Raw genomic sequence first — 25,783 nt, 5'->3', positions numbered from 1 at the left:
CGGTGGCTACTTGTTCGAAATCGTATGGGAGTATACACACCACCCGCGAGTCTAACCTCAGACGCGATCGTTCTCTATTACCTCGATATCCCGGATGTAGTCAAGAGTTTCTCATCAGTGGCGCTCCTCATCACTGGCTGGTGACCGCAACTAACGCCATTATTTCAATATCATGCGATAATGAGACAGTTGGTAGTTGACCGAGCTGTCTTGGCTATATGTTCTTCTTGTTCTACACTATAGGCGTGAATATCAGGCCCAGACGATTTTAGATACGACTATCCTGCTACTCGCAGCCAGACGCACTTTCAGTATCAGTCACAACGCGCCCATCGCCAATAACTCACTTTTTAGGATCTTGCTGCACTCCAATTGCGGAGAAATCGTTCGTGTAGCAATCGCCCTTGCTCACAGTTCCCACATAATTCGCAAGGTCGGCATAGAGCTCGCGGAGGGTCAGCTTGGGCTCAGAACGCTACATAGGCAACAGCTCGCAACTACAAGTACCCTCTGATTCAGCCATGCTCGGATCTTCAGTGATATAGTCAGACCAACAATCCTACAGGAATTTGTTGCCTACCAACGGAATTTGTTACAGACGCCCCACCAACACACGACAAGCAGTTCACCGCTATACCGTCACATCTCTTGCAACAAGTATATCAGGTGCTGGGTTCGAGTGATATAGTTGAAGTAAGCTTCAATTAGGTCTGTTGTAGTGTTGCGGCGCACAATCTGCACTGTTGTGGCGTCGTCCAAACGAATAACCGCGCACGCGAGGTAGATCATGCGATTCAATGCATATAGTCCTTTCTCGCCCAGAGCCCGCTGGTCAGATATTTACCACTACCGACGCTGTGGAAATGTACAGGACATCGGTGTGAAATGTTTGGCGTTGTCACAGTAGTCTGTAGCCAATGCATGATGTCCAAAGTAAGTATGAGGACAGTGATCTACCTAGGTAGGTTCAGTAAGATTTGTGCTTGCAGTATGTGTCTGGAGGTTGAATGGAAGCTTGAATCACTAATTGGAGCATCACCGCAATATGTTACTGATACATGCACATATTACCGCCTGAGGGTCGCTGTTGGAAGTCTTTTCCCCAAGGCTCCTGAACCCGCTGCTCTTTACGCCGGAACAGCATATGCACAACAATTTGTACCTGTCAAATGCACTTTGTCACGCTGCCAGAATGTTATGCTTATGCCATCCTACGCAGAGCCTGTGGCGGATTGTATGAAAAACATATTTCTGTTGAGCTTCGTGTTGTATATCGCATGTTTGTTCGAGTACCTAAACAAACAGCACCTGGGCATCATGCAGTTGTGGTGCAAATAGCGAAGACTGAACAAGTTTCGTAGTTGTAGTAAGTATCATCGAACGGCTCAACGGTCGGTCGGGCCTTCTCAAGGGTAGGGCTGGATATAGACTAACGCTAACCGCATGCGGTAGCGTGTTTTGAAGCTGTTTGGCCGCGGCCTTTGAGCCCAACTGCGACCGCATTGAACGACATCATATCTACCAGCGCGCCTGTCTTCTTAGTAATGTATAATCTACGGACTGTATGAAACGTCACGCATGCGAACAACCATCCCGGCCCGACGAAAATGGCAACAAAAGACGAGACGACGCGCACACGCACCGATCGAATTAAGGCCGATTTACGGTCAATCTCAACATGCACAAACGCCACAGCGACTGCGCTCCAGGACTTGCTGTCAAGAAAAGCAGAGGATGCGCCACAGAAGGAGAATGTCAGAGCAAAAGTTCAGCCCGCCGCACGGAGGAGAGGCGCGACAGCCACAGGTGCGGCGTCAGCGGATATGGGGAAGCAGAAGAACTCGAACCTTGGGCCCAAGGAGAAGTACGTACTGGCGACTGAGGTTGCTAATACGACCCTTCAGACGCTTGCAGATGCGCTGAAGAATCCACCGCACGCAACCGCCGCCCGTCCCCCTACCAAGTCGAAGCCAACCGCCGCCGAAGATGCGCGCAAGCCTGCACGACCGCGACTCGGCCAGACAACGAGCTCCTCGGCATCGCAAAAGCCTCTCAGGGAACGATCCGTCTCGCAAATCAACAACTCGCCCCAAAAACGCGTCCCTCGGCGGTCGTCTTCTTATTCTTCCTTCCTCGCCCCAGGTCCCGACCCTGGCCTGCTCGCAACAGCTGAATGCGCAAAAACCGCGTTTGCGTACTTGGGTACACCAGAGGCACAGAAGGTCTTGGGCAAGGACTCGCAAGAACTACAGTACGAGAATGGTGTGCTCGTGCTTATCGGAAAGCTCGTCGCACTTGGCCTAGACAATATGGCAGTCAAGGAATTAAGAGGGTTGAAGAAGAAGCTGGACAGATATCTCGGGCAGGATGCGGGCAAAGACGAGATCAAGTCTGCTCTGCACCAGCAGGGACTTGCAGAGAAAGAGAGCCTTGCGTTCCTTCTCGACTTCGCGGCAATCGACCCGAAGAGCCCTGCTATCCCGCTAGTAGCAAACTTCCAGATGTACACTTTGCGCATTATTGCAAAGCTGAAGAGGCCTCGGACTGTTGAAGCCACTTGGGCATATCTCAAGTTGACCAACCCTTCGTCACCCGCGAACCTACTCTTTCACACTGCCAAGACCCCGAACGGCCAGGCCAAGGCGGCAAGACAACTGGAGTCGCTGGCGCAGACTGTGCTTTCCCTATGTCCAAGTATATCGACATCCGAAGATGCGAACAATCTACAACCATCTGCCGAGACCGTACTTCTGTTACAGCACCTGGCGTTCAGCGTTCGAAAGAAATGGTGGAGTCTGGTCAAGCACCAAGGCAGTGTGGATAGAGAGCTTTCAGACCCATTCACCAAATGCGTAGTTGCTTTCGCCCGCAGATCACTGCTCAACCCAAGTAAGAAGTACAAACTCGCTGAGACATTGTACATTGATTTGGCTGGGTTCCCGGGCGAGCCTGCTCCGCAAGCAGCAGCCAACAAGACCCTGTCCTCTCTTGCTCAAGCTGCGGGCCTGTCTGACCAGGCCCTTCGATGGCTGGGCTCCTCAAAAGACACTGCGGACTCCAATTCGTCCGCGGCAAAGCAAACAACACGTGCGATACGCGTTGCCACAATCAATCTTGAGGCTCATGTGAAAGGCGAGAAGAAACCGGACTTGGACGAGACCATTACTACCGCACTTCAGATCTTGGATGGCGCTCTAGGTGGTTCAGTGTCTGATTTGGAAACTCTGTTTACTGAAGTGAATGCACTGCGACGCGCTGCGACACGGTCACTAGTCACAAGCATGTCAAAAACTACAGCTAGTTCTGAGAGCAACCCTACCGAACAGCATGCTGTACCCATCATTGCAGCCAGTGTACATTTCTTTGCCAGATTTCTCGGGGCTACATCATCAGGTGAAACAGACGCAAAATCGCAAACCCGGAAACAGGAGCGAGTACTTCTAGCATGGAAATATGCCAAGAGTACGGTCGACTCTTTGATGGCATGTTGCAAGAGAACGACAAAGACTCAAGATCAATGGAAAGAACTGGATACTATCCTTCAAGAATGCTCACACATCATACGTCGATTCGAAGAAGAGATCGGACAAGGCACACTTCCCAGAGAAGAGAACATCTCTCTTGTGGGCACGTATATGGTCAAGCTATCAAATGCGTACTGGTCTTTGTATCTGCAGTTGCGAAAAGCGCATTGCAATCCCGAAGCCCTCGTTGTAGCCATGGAACGCTCAATCGACCTTGTGCAATCTCGTTCGTCACCCGAGAGAGAAAGTGGACTCCTCTCAATGAAGCTGGAAAACTGGGGAGAGGCCTTGGAGGATCTGAACCGTACCGAAAGCTCTCGCAACGCTTTTCGGCAATGCATTCAAAGCCACCTCACTGTCAACGTGTTGCAGCAGCTCTTTGAGAAGACGTCAACATCCTCCTTGCACAATGTGTTCGATAGTGAGGGGCCATTCGGTGCCCTCGTTCGCGTAATGAAGACACTTCATCACTCCTTCGTCACGTCTGGTCTTCAGAATGTAGACGAACTCGCCTTCTACGACGATGACGAGCTAGAACCAGGAACTAGGGGAGCCATCCTAGAGTTGCAGCTTGGCTTTTACTTACGAACTCTGACCAAGAACCGACAGTGGGACTCGAGTCTTGACCAGTCGATACGCATTCTGGTGGAACGATTGCAACAGCTTTATGTACCAAGCGTGTATCCCGTTCGACATCTCCGACTATGTGTCACACTTCTTCAGCTTTCTCAACAAAACCCGCATATATTGTCTGAAGAACTGACATCGATTAACGCCACAGATGACGACGAGATACAAAATGCAAGTAGTAAAGATGAAGCATTAAGACGATACGAGGTTCATCTTAAAGCGCTTCGCGACCTCAAAGCTTCGATGGAACAGTCATCTTCTACCACAACAACCTTCCAGCAGTGCTTCACAACGTGGGAGTCACTCGTTGGGTCAATGTCTTCGTGGGAGGCGCTCACAGATTGTGTCGAGAATACCGAATCCTGGCTACAAGATCTGCAAGCATGCCTTGAATTTCTCAACGCGAAAGGGGAAGAGTATCTTGCGTTGCCTCTCCTACATCTTTTGGTCAAGATTTTGGAGCTCCAAGACGGTTCTGATGTATCCGAGCGCATCGCCGTTTTGTGTGCCCTCGGCCTGCAATTTCTTCACCTTGGATATACCGGCAAAGCAGGGTTGTCTTTGGCGAAGGCTGAAGCGTTGCTCGAACGTCAGACATCATCTGTAGAAGCCAAGCTGCAATGGCATATGGCATACGCTGAGTATCTTGTGAGTACCGGGAACACCACGAAATGGTATGTAACGAACTATATGATTTTGACAGCATCACACTAATAATATCTAGTCTGACTACGATGGCGGATGCTCAATCTCTTGCGCTCAACGATCGTCAGTTCATGGAGCTCGCAAAACCTACAACTACGCTTTCTGGCAGATTGCGATTTAACAAGATAGTGGCGGCTGCCGCTTATGTGCAGTCGCTTCTTGCCACAGCTACTGGGTCATACAAGACAGCAGCTCGGCATGCGAGGCAGTGCGTTACAATCAATCGTCGCATATGGGCCGCCCTCGAATCACGGGCCAGTGCGAAAAGGATGACACATTCGGAGAATGCGGAATCTGCTGCGCCTCTTGTCATGTCCGTGACACATGATGCTCTCAATGGACCTGAATTCTGGTGCCTGGTTCCTGCGTTGTATCGGGCACTAATGCAGCAATCTCAGATCTTCGCCCACCAAGGCCTATTACATGAAGCAATCCATGTTGCTGAACAGGCTGAAAAAGTGGCTGCAGCCACACAATCTGCGACTTTGATCACAGACAACGCCAGCTGGCGTGCTGACTGTTGGGCGCAGAGTGGCAGACCTGACAAGGCCGAAACCATTCTCAAGTCTCTGAGTCCCGATCTTTCCCGAAAGTGTCTCTCAACGGCAGGTTATCATTCAGCCGTAGCCAGGATACATCACTGGAACGGTCAATATGAACAGGAGATACAGTCGTACGACTGCATGGAGAAACTTCTTAAGGACCTGAGTTCGCCATCGTACATCAAGACTCTGGAGACTTTTTCTACCTCCGTCGATGCGCTTGCTAATCGTGTCTCATCTATGACCCTAGAGGCCACGGAGAATGTCAAGAAACCAGCCACAAGAGGTCGCAAACCTGCAGTGAAAGCTGGACCGAGAGCGGCTTCCAAGTCTACCGCCAATGCTCGCGCCAAGGCCACAGTAGCTGCAAAGCCTGTTCCAAGAACGAAACGCCAAGTAGGAAAGCCCACTGTTTTGGAAACGCCTAGTATCACCGAAGAGTGCTCTGCGCTGTTCGTATTCCAAGCGAGCATGAGAGACCGAGCTGTCCTTGCGAACCTACTCCACGATGATCTCGCAAAAGCTCTGAGTATACTTGGTGAAGCGGAACAGCTTCAAACTGGACTAAGCCAGGAAGTGTCGCACATGTGGGCTATCTTCAAAGCGAAACTCGCACAGAGTGCGAAGCAGATTGCTGAAGACTTTACTGTCAACACACTCCCTGAGTCGACCATTGCCTTTCCTGCTTTTGGTCTCGACGCAGCAACCGCCAAGAAGGGTGCTCTGGCTACTTCGACTGCTACCAAAGGTGGCCGGGCGAAGAAACAAATCAAAGTGGACTTCATGGATACGCTTCGTGATGCACGTGCGCGACTCGTAGAAGCACACTCCCTGTGTGCTACTAATGGGTCCAACCATCTGTTCCGTCAAACCTCCATGGCGCTCGGTCATGTCACTGTGTTGATGTCGGCTGTCTCAGGAACAGAGCTGCCGGGCTCGCTCCACCCGTTATACGCAGCTTATATGAGCGAACTTCCAAAAGTAAATGCCTTGCGGCTTGTGCAGGAGTCGACAGAGGCCGAGAAGGAGCAGCTCTCACGCGATGATTGTCTGAGATGGCCAACTTCTGATTCGTCGCATTTTGCCTTCAGCTCAGTATCCAGTTTCCAGGAAGAATATGTTGACATCATTCCAGAAACGTGGTCTGCTATATCGCTGGCGCTTAGTGAGGCACGCGATGAGCTATTCATCACCCGATTTGAGGGTGGCTTGTCTCCGTTCGTATTACGTTTACCACTTGCCCGTCACGCTTCCCGCGAGATGGACGAAGAAGAGTTTTCTTTCGAGGATGGCAAGAGAGATTTTGATGAGATTGTCGAGCTCAGTGACTTCAGTACTCGATCCGCCAAAGACATGACTTCTAGGGAAGCGAGACACCAGTGGTGGGCTGAACGCGAAGCTCTCGACACCCGGCTTCGCGAACTTCTTGTCAACATGGAAAACATCTGGCTCGGTGGTTTCAAAGGTATCTTCTCACAACACGAAAGACAGCCAGCTCTTCTTGCTCAATTCCGAAAGTCACTGGAGGATATACTCAACGAACACTTGCCATCTCGCAGGAAGAAGAGTACCCAAAAGCGACCAGTGCTGGATACACGAGTGCTGGAGTTGTTTATTGGACTGGGCGACGCTACTAATGACGACCTCGATCTTGATGAAGCGCTAATGGACCTCATATACTTTGTGGTGGACATCCTCCAATTCAACGGCGAGCGTAATGCATACGACGAGCTCGACTTTGACGCCATGGTCGTGGAGACGCATGAAGCATTACGCGCCTATCACACAGCGTCACAAAAACTTGATGCTACCTCTCGCCATACGATACTTATTTTGGACAACAACTTGCATGCCTTCCCATGGGAATCGCTGCCTTGCCTAGAACAGCTTTCTATCTCGCGACTACCCTCGCTTGCCGCCCTTCGAGAGCGAATACTTTCTGCACGATCTTCGGCAACCCAGCAGGATGCTGCTCCGGGCCATTACATTTCTACAAGCACTGGAGGCACGAGTATGCTAAATCCGTCGGGAGACTTGGCGCATACCTCGAAAACCATCAAGCCACGTCTAGACGAACTTACAGGTTCTTGGAATCACATCGCCAATCGCCCACCGTCGGAAGTTGAGTTTGAAGATTCGTTGCGAAACAAAGACCTAGTTTTGTACTTCGGTCACGGCAGCGGTGCGCAATATGTCAAGTCGAAATCAGTGCGACGTCTCTATCCCGGCGAACAGAATGAAGGAGAACGAAAACCAGGCTGTGCGACCACACTCCTCTTCGGCTGCTCGTCTGTACATCTTACAGAAAACGGGATTTTTGAACCTTCGGGTATGCTTGCTTCGTATCTCACCGCTGGCGCACCAGCAGTACTTGGCATGTTATGGGACGTCACTGACAAAGACTGCGATCGCTTTGCCGTCAAAGCAGGTGAATTATGGGGATTGTGGCCCGAGGCGCAAGAAGACGTGTTGCCATCCAAGACGTCTACGAAGACTCCTGCGAAGAAGGGCAAGGGCAAGAGTAGAGTTGCGCAGTTGGTGGACGAGGTAGAGGGTGTAAGGGCCGCGGAGAGCGCAAAGAAGGGAAAGAAGTCTGTGAAACTTGCAGATGATCATCCGAATTTGGAAGGCAATTCGCAGAAGGGGGTTGGATTAGATGAAGCGGTGCGGGATGCGAGAAAGGCTTGTTATTTGCGGTACTTGAATGGGGCTGCTGCTGTTGTATACGGAATACCGGTATATTTGGACTAGTGTAGCGAGGTAGAATGAGGCCACTACAAAACAAAGCAACGAATAATGTACGCGAGACTTTCATGTTTTGATAAGCACATAAACAGGTCCTTCCGGTTCGGTCCTGATCTGTAAACCTTATTATGACGCGCGGCTGCTGCTCTACGGAAGCAACTCCGATGGTGTTATGACGGGACGAGGCCACGGTCTCAATCAGCGGAAGCGACAGAATCGGTCTTCGCATCCTCGGAACTCCACATTCTCCAGCGCGTCAATACGTCCGCTACAGTTTCCGATCTTGTTCGCAACGACTTCGAAAGCAATGGCCGAACGACCCGCCAAGTCAGGGTCATCTCGAAAGCGTGCGCTCGTGAGCTGCGACCGCTGCAAAATTCGACGGGCACGGTGCATTCGCGAGAATGCCGACGTGCCTTGTGCGGACTGCAAGGCAAATGGCGTGGTTTGTGAATCCAAGCTACCACGTAAACAGAGAGTGTATGGGAGTGTGGAGACGCTCAGCCTACGCTACAGAGCTCTTGAGTCGCTAGTCAAAGGGCTTTTTCCGGATGAGAATGTTCAGGACACAGAGACCCTGTTCAAGATCGCCACGGCAAGCAACATAGCAATGCCGGCGAGCGACGACTATACACCTGCAGATATCTTCAGCAATAGCAGTAGCGACAGACAGGCTTCTTCTTCGGAACAGCAACAAAAGCAGCAGCAGCATCAGTCGTTGCAAACATCACCCATTGCTCAGTCCCCATACTTGGACCCACACACTACTACATATCCCCTGCACACTGCTCACCGCACATCTTCCTTGTCTACAAGCAAAGAGCGCCTACGCCAGCCTGCTTCCGTAACCCAACAAGTATCTTCCCAGGCAGAAGAGGTCATTCGCACAAATCGAGGCGTCTCGCATTATTTCGGTCCTTCCAGTAGCTTTCGGCTTGCAACGACTATACGAGCACTTGCGTCCCGCTGGAAAGCCGTCTCTGGTGCAGACTTTCCTGGACTCCGGTCATTCACATCAAACCCCTCAAGTCGATCAGGATCGGCGCTGAAACGCAGCAGCACAAATCCTTCGGAAGACGAATTTGCTATACCCACATCGAGCCAGCGTCCCAATTCGAGCCATGGAAGTCGGAAGAGATCCAGAACTGAGATGGAGGCATCGAATGATCCGTCGCAACTTCAAGATAGTACTTCACGTCTAGATACAATTGGTGATTTGATTCCCCCAAAACACATCACTGACGCTTTAGTAGCGGTCTATTTTGATCAGATTCACATGTACTTTCCCCTGTTCAATAGAACCGTGTTTCAGATGCGACTGGAAACTACATACTCGCGAAAGGGCGACTTCATTGACGAATGCAAGGACATGGGATGGCTAATCTCACTGGCTTTGGTCCTGTCTTTCGGTTGCCAGCAATCAAGAGCAAATGATGTCGACCAAATGCAAGCGCTCCGCCGCAAGCTTGTTGTTTTCGCCAAAACCTACTTCCGTGTACTTTTGACGGCGACGCAATTAGAGAACGTTCAGGCACTTGTCCTTCTCAACATGCACCATCACAACGTTGGACAAAAGAGCAGTTCGTGGTTACTGATTGGTCTTGCTGCACGCATGGTACGTTACTTGCTGCACACGGTTCCGGTCCTCTGCTAACGCTTGATGCTAGGCAATCACCATGGGAATGCATCGCGATAGCTCGAATCTACAGTTTGAACCCATCGAATGCAACGTGCGCCGGCAAGTATGGTGGTCCATCTACATATTTGAGAAGATACTGTGTGGTATATTGGGTCGTCCTACGGGAATTGACGACAGAGAGGTAGCGATGAAGGTTCCCGACGCACCAATGCTCGAGCAAACGCGCATCACCGCAATTTTCATGAACCTCTGCTCCGACCTCGTGTCTTTGTCGTACCGTATCCGACAACGTGCATACTTCGACAAGACCTCGTCCGAAGAGCGATCGCCGACGCTGGCTGTTGCCATGACCCTACTCCGCGAATGCGACAACTTCTACGCGAACATCCCTCCACACATGTCCCTTGATCAAGCCCCAGGAGGTACAGACTCGAAGGCAATGATTCTGTTGCTGCACATGTACTACTATTATACACGCTGTGTCATCTCCCGAGACTTTCTCATACAAAAAGTCGAGAGCAACGTCTGCTTCTTGGAGAACAAAGCGTTACCGGCTTCTGAGGATTGGCCATCGACTCTAATACTTGCGGAAGACTGTGTTGACTCGGTGCACAAGAGTCTCCAGTGCATCACAATTGGGATAGATCTTGGTATCTTCGAGATCATGGGCTACTCGTGGTTAGACTTTTTCTTTGTATTCCATGCCGTCTTGATAGTATGCGCAGACTTCCTCGCTCGACCCAAAGGTCAAACAGATTCACCTAGAGACATCGAGCGCAAAGCGACGGTGTGCACTGTCCTCGAGCAGGTCCGTGGAATGCAGCAAAAGCTCCCATCCACATACAAAACCTTGGGTCAAATTGCGCTGCAGTTCGCCAGGATAACCGGTGTTACCCAAGACAGTGATTCACCAACGATACAAGACGCACCAGCCGATGCGTCTCTAGAATCTGTTGTGGATATGGCACATGAGGAAAGCAACGACCAAGTCGGCATGCTTGACATAGGAGGCGATTGGTACACGGATGCGACAGCAGATCTAGGGTTAGATTTCTTCGACCTGGGCCAAGCGACGCATCCGGTGACATTCCCTATCATGGATCCTCCAACACGTTCTGAGAACGCGGGCGATCCGACGGGTGACGTTGTAGATGATTGGACGGACAGGGCGCTAAAGGGGATGCACACCCTTTAGACACGATATCACGCGTTGAAGTCCAAGTAAATTGTATGAAAACATTTATCTTGCCGTCATAAAGTGTCTTTGAAGCGTGGATGACATCATCACCTAGCGTGGTGTTTGCGTTGAATTAGCGCTTGGCGATGCACGATCGTCCGATAGCCGCAGCCAGTCAAGATCGGCCCAAACCTCTTTGGGATTTCATGACGCATTTGTTCACGGTTGATGTCGTTACAGCTGCAGACAAATACAGGTCCGCGGTAGCTCGCATGGTTGCAGCATGTCGCATAAGTGCTGAGATTTCGTTTCGATGTCACACTCACACGACACAGAGCCTATTCTACCAACTACGAATATGGCAGGCGGCAACAACAGAAATGGAAAGAAGAAGGTGCTTGTTGTGGGAGCCGGCGCCGCTGGTACGTTGAACGCGTTTTTCGAGATCTATGGTTCCTAATTCGAAGCAGGAATGTCAGCCGCTCACCACCTTTCTGAACATCCCGACAAGTTTGACGTTACCCTCATCGACGCAGTAGATTACTGTGGAGGCCAGGCGTTTTCTATTGGAGTCGACAAGGAGCGCCATGGAGCTGACTGGCTGAACCAAGGTGTTCAAGGTGGAAGCTACATTTTCCATCACACCATGACAATGTTTGCGAGACAAGGCCATCATGCTGATCCCGTGAACCTTCAAGTCTCCTTTGGCAAAGACGATATCTTCTGGACTAATGTCTTCCCGACCGAGCTTCTTGCGCGCCATCAGAAGGAGATCAAGAAGTTTCACACCATGCTCAAGATTGTTCGATGGTTCGAGCTTTTCTTCGCGTTAATCCCCATCAAGATTCTTTTTAAAATGTTCTGGTTCTCCGAAGAGTTCACCAACACTGTCGCCATGCCCATGATCGCGCTTTTCCTGGGAACCGGAAATGAGACACCAAACGTACCTAGCATCATTCTCGAAAGGCTGGTTACTAGTCCAACATACGGAATGTGGTATCCAGGAGACAAGCATAGCGTTGCTAGCAACTTGCCGCCCATGGTGGTTTTTCCCAAGTTCAGCGAATTCTACGAGCGCTGGCGACAGGATCTGCTCAAGCGTGGCGTCAACGTCAGACTATCAACAGAAATTACACGAGTAATGAAGCGAGACAAGACTGGCGTTACCGTAAGGCTGATCAAGCGCACCCCAATGCCTGATGCGCATAACCCTAACAGTGCCAACGTTCCTTACGACAATGACCACAACGCCGATTCAAACGCGCAGGAGAAGGAAGAGCACTTTGACGAATTGATCCTCTGCGTGCTCGCCGATACAGCAAAACGTATTCTAGAACCCACTGCCTCCTTCCGTGAGAAGAAGGTCCTCGGCTCCGCCAAGTTCTCTGACGACATCACCGTCACCCATTGGGACAGTGACTATATGCACAAGCACTATGAGAACTTTTACGACCCAGATAAGGCTGTCACGAAGCTCTCTGACATCGATCAAACTGCGCGTAACACTATGGCCGAGAAGTCCTTCAAGCCGATGTACTACATCAAAATGTACCCCCAGGATCGATCAAAACTTGAAATGTGCTTTGATTGCACAAATTACCAGAGTCAGTTTCCACCGGAGGTTCCCTTTGACAAGCACATCTTCCAGACCATCTACTTGAATAAGGAAAGAGACGGCCACCTCTGGAGTATCGACGAGATCAACAAGGACAAAATTATTCGCAAGGATTGGTGGCACCAGCTGTGCCATTCCTGGACGCATTACGTTTTCGTCGTCCCATGGATGTGGCTTCTACAGGGCCGAAAGCACACCCGGTTCGCAGCGGCATGGACACTCATCAACGCCCATGAGGTTGCGGTTATGAGCGGAATTGCTGCGGCTGTTGATTTGGGTGCGCAGTATCCTGCTGATCTAGAGCGCGACAAGTTTGCTTTCTTGAGCTTCAGGCTATACTACCTACTGGCATACGGAAAGTGGTATAGCCGAAAGGCGACAAGGAAGACGAAGGAGGGACCGGGCAAGGACTGGGCAAGTGGTCTTTACGGTAGCGTCTACCGTGGTCCAGGTGTAAGCGATATTGATAGACTACAATGGAGGGAAGAGAACGACGTACAGGATGTGCCGATCAAGTACGGGTTCCCTTCTGATAGTGGAAAGCGATAGGTTGCGAGCGGAGAAGGCTGAGAACGATGAATGAAGTGTCGGAGGTATACATAGGGATGACGCAGCTATACCGAACATAATCTTTAATGCGCACTACAGATATGTAATTGGTCCTTCTGTGCATATACTAGCCCAACTTGTATATCTGGAGAATACATATCTTACGAGTAACGCCCGGCTGACCACGAACCGTTAACTCCAAACTCCGTTGTCAAACTCCGCCAAGTCCCTGCAGATCAGTGTCCACCGAACTCCACATCTCCACATAAAAGGTAAGCATGATGTCGTTACTGGAAGTATAAGTACTCCACCTTGGCAACATCTTATATACAAAAGTTGATACCAGAAACAAGCCCGTTACCCTTCTCACTCAATATGTCTTCCAAAACTCCCCTCGACGTCGTCTTCGGCTGTATGACCTTTGGCCGCGAAGGCGAAGAACAAGTCCGTACTTCAAGTCTAGATGACTGCGCAGCTATCCTAGATACTTTCCAGTCCTACGGCCATAGCGAAGTCGACACCAGTCGTTTCTATGGAGTAAGCACACGTACCCCCTTCAGCCCTATCCGCTAACGCCACTAGGATGGTTCATCAGAAGAGTACCTCCAGAAGCTAGACTGGCAGAAAAGAGGCCTGACGATGGACACAAAGTTCTTCCCTAATGTTCCTGGTCTTTTTGGCCGTCCTCAAACACACTCCAGATTAGAGGATATGCGCAAGAGCTTAGATGAGAGTCTGGCTGCTCTTGGAGGAAAGCAGGTAGATCTGTGGTATCTCCATGCACCTGATCGTACAGTACCGCTTGAGGAGACGGCCAAAGCCGTCAACGATCTGCTCAAAGAGGGGAAATTCAAGAGATGGGGCGTGAGTAACTTCATGTCTTGGGAAGGTATGTTACATGTTCTTCTCTTGTGATTTCCTACGCAGGCACATTGCTGATCCTTTCCCACCAACAGTGGCTGCACTCTGTGAAATTTGCAAAGCAAACGGATACCAATTGCCTAGTGTATACCAAGGCGTGTACAATGCCCTCCACCGCAGTATTGAACACGAACTTCTCCCTTGTTTGCGAAGATACAACATGTCCTTCTACGCGTTCAATCCGCTAGCAGGCGGATGGTTAACCTCGCGTTACAAGCGCGATACGCAGGATAGCACAATCGAGTCTGGCAGTCGCTTCGATCCAAACCGTATGCAAGGAAAGATGTACCGCGCGCGTTATTGGAATGACGAGTTCTTCACAGCCATCGAGGGGTTGCGTACCGAGCTACCTAATGGCCAAACAGAGAGCGAGACCGCGCTGAGGTGGATGATGCATCATAGCCAACTTAAGAAGGACTATGGGGACAAGGTCATCATTGGAGCTAGCAGTAAGAAGCAACTGGAGATGAATCTCGTTGACTTTGAGAAGGGGCCATTGGATGAGAGCGTTGTGAAAGCATTGGATCAAGGTTGGGCTGGTACTCGTGGGGTGACTTGGAAGTACTTTCATTAGAGTTGTGGATGTGAGATATGGGTGATAGGCTAGTTGACCCAAGGTTTTTGGGTAGAGAATTTGTGTTGTGAACCACAGTTCAGTCACCACCAGTACAGTGAACCATAGTTGGAGAGCGACATGCTAAGCCTTCGGGTAGATAAAATGATTGGAGTTTTCCCTTACGATGTGTTCCTTTTTCTCTTCACATAAACCCAACAGCAACTCTGAACCGACACGATAGAATAGTCGACGAAATGACAAATCCCTACAACCAACCAACCAAATGCGTGTCTACCACCACCAGCTGGTTCAACCCCAGTGGCACAGCACATTACGTGCGTCCTATTCTTCAGCCTGACATCTACGTGGAGACAAATAATACTTTGGAAAGGATCATCGCAGGGAATTCAGTTCGAGTAGCCAAACTCGAATCCCTACTCAAGGAGAAGCGGGGACAGCACAGAGCTGAAGAAGCCGCAACCGCAGCTAAGGCAACTGAAGAAAAGCGCCAACGAGAATTTGCTGCCGCGATCCAACAACACCGAGATGAAGAACTCTCAGCTATAGATATGAGGCAGCGTACACGGTACGGAAACGCTATGAGCCATGAGGTAGCAGAAGAAGAAGAAGCTACCACCGCGTTACAGGCGAAAGAGGCCCAAGACTACCGCAACTCGTGCGACTGCAACTTCCAACGACCCGCAAACAGCAATAAGGGAAACTTGACAGAAAACCAAGAGGAAGAGCGTAGGAAAAGGCGCATAGATATCTCTTCACGGTCCGCTTCGCAGGCCGATCACGAGGTGACGCTTGCGAACTGCCACTTGGAACTCGCGAAATGGGATCTGCAACGCAACGCTCAAATGGACTCGGAAGCTACATTCAACGCCTTCTTTTCTGTGCAAAACAAGCCACGTCGCACAGGAACCCAATGGCGCGGTACTGGCAAAGTAATCCGTCCGTATATCACCTCATCTGGCCCAGGACATGACACCTGTTGCGACTTCGATCACTGCAATGGGTTTTGTGCAGATATCGAGACTACTCGACACGAGTAATCGCAGTATACGTGTCTAGGTAGACATACGTGCAGACTTATGCGATTACAACATGTCAGTCTCAAGTAGAATATATCCTAGTACTGCACAACGAGGTACGATAATTCAGTACAAATGGCCGTGGGATGTTACCTCGTCAGCAGAAGTACTCGGTACAGAAGGAAAAACCACCGAAAGAAAGCACGAATGTTTTGAGAAGGCCAGCATAGGTGAATGGTAGGGTATTTGGGTATTAGGTGTAAGCTATAATTGAAGATGACAAGACTTAGCGAAGGAAAGAGGGTATATCAACCAACCAACCAATCCCAACCAGACTGAAAGTCAAACGCATGCCGATGCATCTCGAGAGCGAAATTGGAAGACTCATAGTAAACTACCTGGAACAATTCAACGCCGAGGTTATCTCATTCTGAAATCGTGTAAATAGTACGTGAACGCCCGTTGTCCCATTGTCGTAGTGTATCCGTCATTAGAAAGGAACTGTCAGCATACTACTTCCTTTCCCTTGTCTCTCCATCCACAGGCTTGACGCTTGTAGAGCCCTCGAGTGGAGGGATATAACCTAGTTGCTTCTCATTTCCGCCCTCCATTGGTGTGAAGGGTGTAAAGCCACCTTCAGGTGACGCCTGCCACCTGGCCATGTCCGCCTTGAGCTGTTCAAGCTCTTTCTGGAAGCGATTACCAAAGACATCGATGTAGTAGGTGGCGCCATTGTAGACACTCCAGATGAAGACGACGCTAAGGAATAGACCTGAGGGCCAGCGGTACCAGAACCAAACCGGGCATGGTAGCATGGTCAAAACAGCATAGCTGTATTGGATGAACATGAAGGCAGGCTCCTGCAGGAAGTCGGGCAGCGAGAGAACGATCTTGCCGATCCATGTTTTGGCATACGACTTCCGCAGCCATGTAAAGCTAGTAGGCCGACCCGCCGCAATCTTGTCACGACGGCGTACTGTGATGAGAAAGTGGTAGCCCAGCTGCCAGAAAGCATACGGTACAGTGGCCCACAGCATCATCTGCAGCAGACTGTAATGGTGGGGTGAAGTTGGATCGGAGTGGCGGATATCGTAGATGGCGGGATAGTGTTCTTGCTGGTATTCTGGCGAAAGCAGGTGAACAAGGCAGTGTAGCGTGACACAGGGCATGATGTGGATGAACAAACTAGAAATGTTAGCATGAGTTCCATGTTGCAGGACCAAGCAACTAACCTGACAACCTTGTCCATGCTGTGGAAGACGAGCGAATTACGCCACATGACGATGGCAACAGCGTTGTTTCCCATGCAGAGGCAGTATGTTGCAATGAACAAACGCTTAGACTGCGGGAAGACCCACACACTCAAAACGAGTAGTATGTTGACGAAGTAGCACAGGTCTGCGAGAAAGTAGTGGTAGCCCTTCTTGTGGTAGGTGAAGAAGCGAAGGGGCATGAAGTAGAGTAACTGCGCAGTGTACCAGTGTGGAAGTAGATCCGGATGGCACCCGACAAGGTATCCTGAGACGAAGATGTTCATGACGGCAGCAATGAAGGAAGCCTTCTCACGCGCAGTGACAGTGAGCGACTCGTTCCAGCGGCGATTTAGACGATCCACCGAGTGGCGCATGCGCCTCTTGTATTTCTCAAGTTGTTCTGCCTCAGATGGAACTCTCCGTCGCCATTCTTCCACGACGCGATCTTTTGTAATGCCCCGGTTCTTGGCCTGGTTCTTGATTCTCTCCGTCTGGGAAGCTATGGAGCTCTGTATCTTCTCGATGCGCTGCGAGAGGGCGAGGTTCTCGACAAAGTCGAACATGGTAAGCTTCTCGACGGGCGGGAAAAAGGCGGCATCTTCAAAATCGGACTCATCGTGATAGGAGCTATTGGAGAAGGAGGCAGAACGAGAGAGGCCAGGTGTAGAAAGCGGCTGCGGGTTGGTGGAGGAGACTGGCTCATCGAGTAGCGCTGAGCCGGCATGTGTAGAATCGCCTGGTGTCGGACGCGCTGACAGCTCAGAAACTCCCAGCTGTGGCTCTGACCTGGACTTGGGCAGGCCGCTCCCGTCCGCATCCTCTGGGGTCGCCATGTTGGATATTTCCTCCTGGACGATTTCGAGACTAGAGGGGGTCCGCCGATGGAGGGGTCTTTTGAAGTGACGCGGGGGTGAAGCTGCAGCCATCATGGCGGTTAGCTGATGTATCTCGACAGATCCACCAAGGGTCCATGTTTGGGGGAGGGTAGGTATATTAGAGGGAAGAGGCGTACAGTGGTGGTGGTTTGCGTAGATCAGATCTAGTCAGACCCTATGCTCTCATGACAAGGCGAGTGATGTGCGGGGTTCCTGAATCGTGCTCTTCTGCCAGTCTCGGTGCCTCTGGGGGAAAAGTCGTGGGTGAATGCAAGCTGGTGATTGGCAAGCTTCACAACGTCATCGCAGGCACCTGGGGCATGCAAACTGAGGACGGTCACGAGGAAAGGCGGTTCTGGAAGAGATGTTGGACTGAGGAGGCGCAAGATACTGACAGACTCGGGCAGATCTAGGGAAATGTTGTGTATAGGACCAAGTCGGTGTGGTCAGCTCCCCTGCCTGCGTATCGGCCATGGTTTCGTCACCGCGGCCCACATGCCAGTGCATATCGGCACTAGCACGCTTTGGGCCCAAGGCTCAACGCGTCTGTGGACGCGCTCCAACACGACGAGAAGGACGGGCAGGCCCACCCCGCGACCACCAACCCGCCCAACACCACTTTACTACAGCGCATTCGCCGTATAGGTGTCGCGCAACTCGACCGCCATCATGGGAAAACTGGTGCGGCTCGAGATATACAGTGAGTACCCAGACGCGCAACTGTTTGCACTCACTGAGCATGCGCAGACTTCAAGTCCTACCGCGGACGCCATACCCTCCTCTTCGGCGACTCGTACTTTACATCCATCATCGGCCCCAATGGATCCGGAAAGTCGAATAGCATGGACGCCATCTCCTTCGTCCTGGGAGTCAGGTCGTCCCATCTACGGTCCGAGAAGTTGAAAGACATGGTCTACCGTGGCAGGATCATCCAAGAAGCTAGAATCAACGCCGACGGCACCGTAACTGAAGCCGACGGCGATGCGGGTGGCGACGCGAATGGCAATTCCAATGGCGACTCACAGGAGAACGGCGATTCGCAAGCTAGCACCCAGCGCAACGACCCACAGAACGCCTGGGTCAAGGCCGTCTTTGAGGATGATGCTGAGCAGACACACGAGTGGCAGCGTACCATTACGAGCTCTGGCTCAAGCGAGTACCGCATTAACAACCGGGTCGTCACTCAGAAACAGTACGGCGAGGCGCTTGAGGAGCACAGCATTTTGGTCAAGGCGAGGAACTTCCTCGTCTTCCAGGGTGACGTCGAGAAATTGGCGACGACAGCACCAGAACAGCTCACACTGCAAGTCGAGCGCATTTCCGGCAGTCTGGAGCAGAAGGCCGAGTACGATCGTCTGAAGGAAGAGTCAGAGGCCGCCACCGAGGACAACGCGAAACATCTGCACGAGCGTCGCGGTATCAACGGAGAACTCAAGACATACCAGGAACAAAAAGCCGAGGCCGACGAATACGAGAAGAAGCTTGCCGAGCGCGATGAAGCCATTGTCACCAAGAATCTTTGGAAGCTCTACCTAGACCAACAGGTCATGGAGAAGGCGCGGAACAAGATTGCCAGTCATCAAGAAGAGCTCAAAGAGCACAAGCGCAGCGTCGAAAAGTACCACCAGAGACACGAGGCGGAAAGGCAGGCCGAGGCTAAGATCAGGCGAGATCTTACCAAGACGGACCGCAACACCAAAGCTAAGGAGAAGGAGATTGAAGATGCCTCCAACGAGCTCGCACCCATCGAAGAGAAGATCCGACTGTCCAACGAGACGCGCCGAAAGTACGAGAGCAGACTTGACGAACTCCGAAAGAAGCGTGACGCAGAAAAGAAGGCAGTCGAAAAGTGCCAGAAGGATCTTGATCTGGTGCAAAAGGCCGAGAAGAAGTGGGAGGATGACTTCAAGGCTGCTGCTCAGAATCAAGGCCGTGAGCTTTCCGAGCAGGAACTCCAAGAGTACGGTCGACTGCGCAGCGACGTTACGAAGCGGACACACGGAGATCAGATGCAGATAGACAAGCTCAAGCGGGAGGTCGAGACAGACAGGGATCAAGTCAAGAATCTCCAGCAGAGCGTTGACAGCCATGAAAAAGCTATTGAAAAGCTGAGTGCAGACATCAGTAAGCTCGAGGAACGCCAACAAGCCTCCAAGACACAGATCAGGGATCTTGAAAGTGCAAGAGCCGCCAAACAACAGGAACTTGACAGGCTTCAGGCCGACCGAAAGCAGATCGAGATGCAGTACTACGAGAAGAATCAGCTGCTACAAGAGGTTCTGAAGCAGCTTAGTATTGTAGAAGGTAGCCGTCGAGAGTCAAGGAAGCAGCAAGAGGCCCGCAGGACCATTGATCGCTTGAAAACTCGCTTCGGATCCGAGAAAGTACACGGTCGTTACAAGGATCTCATCACGCCAAAGATGCAAAAGTATCGCAAGGCCATCGGTCGCGTGCTCGGACACCAGATGGATACCGTCATTGTCGACACGGAAGCTACTGCCAAATCTTGCATCGAGTACCTCAAGGCAGAACGCATTGGAGTCATGTCTTTCAACCCATTGGACTCTATCCAGATCCAGGCAGTAGACCCTCAATTGAAGGGTATGCACGAAGGCATGCGACTTGCCATAGACTGTATCAACTACGAGCCCAAACACGAGCGAGCAATGACTGCCGCCTGCGGTAACACCATGATCTGTAATACGGAAAAGCTCGCGAAAGAGCTCAGATACCAAAGGCGCATCGAGGTCAAAGCGGTCACCCTGGATGGGCGTGTCATTGGTAAGGGCGGAACACAAACAGGTGGTGAGCTTGACCGCGATGACGATTCTAGCGAACAACAATGGGACGAGCGATCTTACCAGGCCTTGCTAGACAAGAAAAACAGATACGAAGAGGAGCTTCGTGCCCTTCCCAAGCAGGACCGACAGTACACCCAAGAACAAGCTCTCCAGGTCGAGCTACTAGACCTGGAGGAGCAAATCACCCGAGCAAAAGAGGAAGCCCGAGCGCTTGGACGTAATATCGAGAGCTTGAAGAAGGAGCTGGCGCATCACAAGAGCGAGCTGAAGGGAGTTCGTCCCAATTACGAAAAGCAGGCACAACGGGTACAGAACCGAGAGGCAGAACTCGAGAGCTACCAAAACTCGGTGAACCAGGTCAATGATCAGGTATTCGCTGCATTCTGCCAACGGCTCGGTTACGAGTCTATACGCGACTACGAAGCCCAACAGGGTACGGTCCAGCAAGAGGCAGCTGAGAAGCGTCTCGAGTTTAGCAAGCAGCGTAGCAGACTTCAATATCTAATGAAGCAGGTTGATTCATCCCACAGAGGTGTTGAAGAGCGCCTCAAGCAAGCAGAGGAGGAGATCAAGCGCAAGACTGCCGATATCACTGAGCTTGAAGCTAAGCGAGAAGAGCTGCAAAGCGCCCGAGACCTTCTCCAGGCCGAGTTGGAAACGCTACAGGACCAACGAACACGTTTAGAGCAGAAGTTGGCTGAACGAGTTGCGGCTGTCAAGGAGGCACGACGCACCCTGGACCAGCGCAACGAAAAGGTCAAGAACGTGCTGAAGGAGGTCGACGAAGAAGATGCAAAGATCAAATCGAGCGCGACGAACCGTTACAACGTTCTTAAGGAGTGTCGAGTAAACGAAATCAAGATTCCGCTTACAGAAGACTCAAAGCCACTGACGTCGCTACCGATGACCGACATGCCGCGACCGGACGCCGATGCTATGGACGTTGACGAGGATCCTGATTCGACCCAAATACAGCCTGCAGAAGTGGATGACTACGGTATCGACGTCGACTTTGACGAGCTAGATGAAGAGTTGAAGACAGAAATCGTCGAGATACTCGAAACTGTGAGTACTGAAGCTGACTTTTAGCTGAGACCTTGCTGATATCGTGTAGGAGGACGAACAAGATGACCGCGTACAATCCCAGAAGCTCAAGGCTGCTGAATCCAAGTTGACTGACGTGATTGCAAACCTCGAGACCGACATCAACAAGGCTACACCCAACATGCGCGCCGCCGAGCGTCTCGCTGCAACAGAAACGCGTCTCAAGGCTATAGATGAGGCGTTCGCCGAGACACGCAAGCGCGCAGCGGCTGCAAAGAAGGCGTTCGAGGAAGTCAAGACGAAACGCTACGATCTGTTTATGAAGGCATTCAACCACATTTCCGAGAACATCGGCGGCACCTACAAGGATCTGACCAAATCGCCACAGTTCCCGCTCGGAGGGCAGGCCTACCTCGACATGGAAGACAGCACAGAGCCGTATCTAGCAGGTCTCAAATACCACGCCATGCCGCCGCTCAAGCGTTTCCGTGACATGGAGCATTTGTCAGGTGGTGAGAAGACCATCGCTGCATTGGCTCTGCTGTTTGCGATTCACAGCTATCAACCTTCGCCATTCTTTGTCCTCGACGAGGTGGACGCTGCACTGGATAACGTCAATGTTAGTCGGGTTGCGAAGTACGTCCGCGAACATGCTAGTCCGGGTATGCAATTTATTGTCATCTCCTTGAAGGCAGGCTTCTTCCAGGAGAGTGAGACACTGGTGGGCGTTATGCGGGATCAGGGTAAGATGACGAGCAAGTACCTCAGTCTAGACGTAAGTTACTCCCTTTGTGCGGAAAGGAAACATTTGCTAACGCTGTTACAGTTGCGGAAATATCAACCTGCTTAGTCTTTCCGAATGGAAGCGCAACGATTCTGCGGCGTCTAATGATGATCGTCTTTCATGAAGTGTGCACATAATACCTCGTTGCCTTTTTTCAGGCATCGTCTGATTTGCGGATGTCGCATAACTAGTGTAGTCCATTGTGTTACAATAACGTTCTCACTCGCGTTACAATCAATTCTTGCATGTTCACATAACGCGTTCACGATAACGCGACGTCCCGTGACTTATTGAAACGACCTGCCTATCTTATCCAGCCCCACTCACGGACATAACGCGGCTGAATAGCTATCGTAGCAGCTATGCGTGAAGCCTATAAATTATTGCCATGACAACATGTCGCTATGGAGATTCCTGAATGTGAGTCATAATTTGGCTCTGCGCGACTCTATATCTTGAAAGTTCAAGCTTTCAACGGTCCGACGTTGCATGCACAACCCTGACCCCGCCATCATGACCCCAGATATTCCGCACAAGGATCGACCTATCGAACCTGTCAGCGAAACCTCACCACTTCTGCCAAAGCCCACAGGCGACGCGCAGGTGATCGATGTACAAACTGGTATCGCACCGGAAGGCGTACATGCTGAAGATGGAGGAGATGTTGAGCGACAGGTCAGCCATGGCGATGCGTTCAAACATCAGGGCCTGCCGGAAGTCAGAAAGCGGATGAAATATATCTTTCCGGCAATAGCTATTGGAGTAAGCTTTATATGCCTGTCTCGTAACTGAAATTTGCAAATACTCGAAGCTGATCAGCAAAAAAAGGTCTTCCTCTCATCGGCCGACCAAACCCTCGTCATAACGACATATGGCACCATCGGAACCGACCTGCACGCTCTGTCCTCTACATCCTGGATCGCGACAGGCTACTTCCTTACGCTATCCGCTTTCCAGCCTCTCTACGGAAAGCTCTCGGACATATTTGGTAGAAAGCAATGTCTGCTATCCGCGTACCTGATCTTTGGGATCGGGAGCGTGGGCTGTGGTCTTGCGAGAAACATTGGTGAGCTCGTTGCTGCAAGAGCTTTCGCTGGCGTAGGTGGTGGCGGCATGAGTGTGTGTACAAGCATACTGCTGAGCGACATTGTGAGCTTAAGGGAACGAGGGCAATGGCAGGGCTACGTCAACCTCGTGTATGCTTTCGGTGCTTCTGCTGGTGCGCCCCTCGGCGGATTGCTGGCAGATAGCATTGGTTGGCGGTGGGCGTTCCTGGCCCAGGGCCCAATGTGTGCCATGGCCTTCATTGCTGTGGCGCTCGTGCTTGAGCTTCCCAAGCAAGACCAGTCGCATTGGAAAGAGAAGGTGAAGAGGATTGACTTTCTAGGTGCAGTGATCCTAATCTTTGCCGTTTTTGGGTTACTTATCGGCCTCGATCGCGGCTCGAACGTGTCCTGGAACAACCCTATTACCATCGCCGGTCTTGCTTCTACGCCATTGTTCATCGTCTTCGTGCTTGTTGAAAAGTACGTGGCGACTCATCCCTTTGCTCCTGGCCGCATCATGCTCAACAAGACACTCTTCGCATGCTATCTTTGCAACTTCTTTTCCTTTGGAGGATGGCTGGCTGCACTGTTCTTCATACCACTCTACTGGCAGGTCATGGGCGACTACAGTGCTTCGAAAGCCGGGTTGTTCCTTGTTCCATCTATCATCCTTGGTGTTAGCGGCTCGCTCTTCAGCGGCTTCTACATGCGACGTACTGCGAAGTACTACTGGATCACCGTAATAGCCTATACAAATCTGACGATTGGGTTGTCATTGATCCTCCTATTCGCTGGACTCATCATGGAGAGCCTACCGGCTATGGTGGTGGCAACATGTGTATGCTCTTTCAGCAACGGCATAGGTGTCACGACTACCCTTATTGGGCTCATCGCAAACGCCTCTCATACTGACCAAGCAGTTGCCACCGCTTGTTCGTACCTGTTCCGTTCTCTCGGGTCTGTCTTTGGTGTCTCCATGTGCGCAACCGCGTTTAACCAGACCCTTCGCAGATCTCTTCAAGAAAAGCTGCAGGGTGACGATGCGGCCGAAATTGCAGAGCGTGTCAGAGCCGGATTGGCTTACTACAAGGGTCTGGATCCGGCACTGAAGAGCATCGTCAAGGAGTGCTATGGACAGGCTACTAGGGCGGCGTTGTACGTGGGTATTGTCCTTGTCGCTGGGAGCGCCATCTTCGCGTGGTTCATCAAAGAGAAGAGTCTGGAGGATAGTAAGAGTAGGAGTGCTGATCCTGAGATAGCCGAGGAGTGAAGCAGGGGGGTCCTGAGAACGTACGAAAAAGCTCGCTGTTGTTATACGATTAGCATTGGTTGCACACTCCACCATGACGATTGGATGCCAAAGGTTAGCTTCTTCGTAAGCCGTTCCAGAGCGTTGGATTTGACGGATCTGATTTCGGGCTTGGTCTCGGTGTATTCAAGCTGGTGAGTTGCTGTCGACTCTGGACTCACCGCTTGATGCTGGGCAAACATGACTCTACATCACGGTGAAGCGGGAATTTCACGACAGTGTCTCGGAGATTCGACATCCAGGACTGAAATGCAGATTGATTGTGTAATAAGACAGCAAGAATCTCACTACCTAGCTGTCTTTTCTGACGCGTCAACTGACTTTATCTGTACCACGTGAAATCGTAAGCAAATCTGACGTGCAAATTCTCCTTGCCTCTACGTCCTGCATCCTGGTAAGTACTCCAACCCTGTATCACTCAACATGGAGAAGTACATGGATATTAAAACTTCCGGTGGTTGAGCTCGATAATGTGACAACGAGCGACAGGAGGCACTAGCGGCACGCTAACGAAAGCGATGGTGGAGAGCCGCCACGATCCCAACCCATAGTCACACAGTTACCTTCGCTCCAGATTACACGATGGCGCCCAAAACAAAGCCCCGATCTAAAAGGCCCGTCTTCGCACCACTCGAGCAGTCGTCGCGGGAAGCGCGTAGCTGATCGCGCACTGCGCTTCTTGAATACCCGATGACGTGTTCCGACACCGCATTCCTCAAGCGCGTGTTCCAATGCAGCGACGAAGCACATGCACGATACAGTCACTTCAATAGTTCGGCCGCTCTGACCGCTTCCACGATGCTTGGCCTTGATGAAAAATGGGATTTCGAGGCTGTGGGCAAACCCACCCTACAATGGACCGTTTGAGTATGACACAACCCGTTATACCCGCATTCGGCTCTTATCATAAGCTAGCTGACCGGGATGTTGATCACCCGGGGATGTTGATCACTCACAAATCTCAGCACTCCCACACAAAACACGTGTTTATTTTCTTAACGTAGCTATAATTGCCACTCCGTACACATAGA

General features: G+C 51.2%; 7 protein-coding genes across 7 annotated transcripts; 6 read left to right on the top strand and 1 right to left on the bottom strand.

The window, feature by feature from the left end:
* Positions 1 to 1,607: 1,607 nt before the first annotated feature.
* Positions 1,608 to 8,152, top strand: J4E82_009730 (uncharacterized protein; the record flags this gene model as incomplete). The annotated part of the gene is made up of 2 exons (XM_051735952.1): positions 1,608 to 4,828; positions 4,879 to 8,152. 2 exons carry the CDS (start codon positions 1,608 to 1,610, stop codon positions 8,150 to 8,152), a joined length of 6,495 nt encoding a protein of 2,164 aa, XP_051584269.1.
* A 1,270-nt stretch (positions 8,153 to 9,422) lies between these two features.
* Positions 9,423 to 10,980, top strand: J4E82_009729 (uncharacterized protein; the record flags this gene model as incomplete). Its single annotated transcript, XM_051735951.1, has 2 exons — positions 9,423 to 9,761; positions 9,814 to 10,980. The coding sequence occupies 2 exons, from the start codon at positions 9,423 to 9,425 to the stop codon at positions 10,978 to 10,980; spliced, it is 1,506 nt and encodes a 501-aa protein (XP_051584268.1).
* Positions 10,981 to 11,320: 340 nt separating this feature from the next.
* On the top strand, positions 11,321 to 13,126 carry J4E82_009728 (uncharacterized protein; the record flags this gene model as incomplete). The annotated part of the gene is made up of 2 exons (XM_051735950.1): positions 11,321 to 11,384; positions 11,433 to 13,126. The coding sequence occupies 2 exons, from the start codon at positions 11,321 to 11,323 to the stop codon at positions 13,124 to 13,126; spliced, it is 1,758 nt and encodes a 585-aa protein (XP_051584267.1).
* A 375-nt stretch (positions 13,127 to 13,501) lies between these two features.
* Positions 13,502 to 15,661, top strand: J4E82_009727 (uncharacterized protein; the record flags this gene model as incomplete). Its single annotated transcript, XM_051735949.1, has 4 exons — positions 13,502 to 13,663; positions 13,709 to 14,015; positions 14,083 to 14,608; positions 14,845 to 15,661. The coding sequence occupies 4 exons, from the start codon at positions 13,502 to 13,504 to the stop codon at positions 15,659 to 15,661; spliced, it is 1,812 nt and encodes a 603-aa protein (XP_051584266.1).
* A 491-nt stretch (positions 15,662 to 16,152) lies between these two features.
* On the bottom strand, positions 16,153 to 17,819 carry J4E82_009726 (uncharacterized protein; the record flags this gene model as incomplete). The annotated part of the gene is made up of 2 exons (XM_051735948.1): positions 16,153 to 16,825; positions 16,873 to 17,819. 2 exons carry the CDS (start codon positions 17,817 to 17,819, stop codon positions 16,153 to 16,155), a joined length of 1,620 nt encoding a protein of 539 aa, XP_051584265.1.
* Positions 17,820 to 18,437: 618 nt separating this feature from the next.
* On the top strand, positions 18,438 to 22,463 carry J4E82_009725 (uncharacterized protein; the record flags this gene model as incomplete). The annotated part of the gene is made up of 4 exons (XM_051735947.1): positions 18,438 to 18,468; positions 18,516 to 21,634; positions 21,684 to 22,388; positions 22,440 to 22,463. 4 exons carry the CDS (start codon positions 18,438 to 18,440, stop codon positions 22,461 to 22,463), a joined length of 3,879 nt encoding a protein of 1,292 aa, XP_051584264.1.
* Positions 22,464 to 22,910: 447 nt separating this feature from the next.
* Positions 22,911 to 24,713, top strand: J4E82_009724 (uncharacterized protein; the record flags this gene model as incomplete). The annotated part of the gene is made up of 2 exons (XM_051735946.1): positions 22,911 to 23,159; positions 23,226 to 24,713. 2 exons carry the CDS (start codon positions 22,911 to 22,913, stop codon positions 24,711 to 24,713), a joined length of 1,737 nt encoding a protein of 578 aa, XP_051584263.1.
* Positions 24,714 to 25,783: the final 1,070 nt, after the last annotated feature.

The sequence above is a fragment of the Alternaria postmessia genome (assembly GCF_024291825.1).
Source record: "Alternaria postmessia strain BMP 2775 chromosome Unknown scaffold_99, whole genome shotgun sequence".
Taxonomy (NCBI): Eukaryota; Fungi; Ascomycota; class Dothideomycetes; order Pleosporales; family Pleosporaceae; genus Alternaria; species Alternaria postmessia.
The sequence above is the reverse complement of the archived record's forward strand: the minus strand, read 5'-3'. Positions and strand labels throughout refer to the sequence as shown.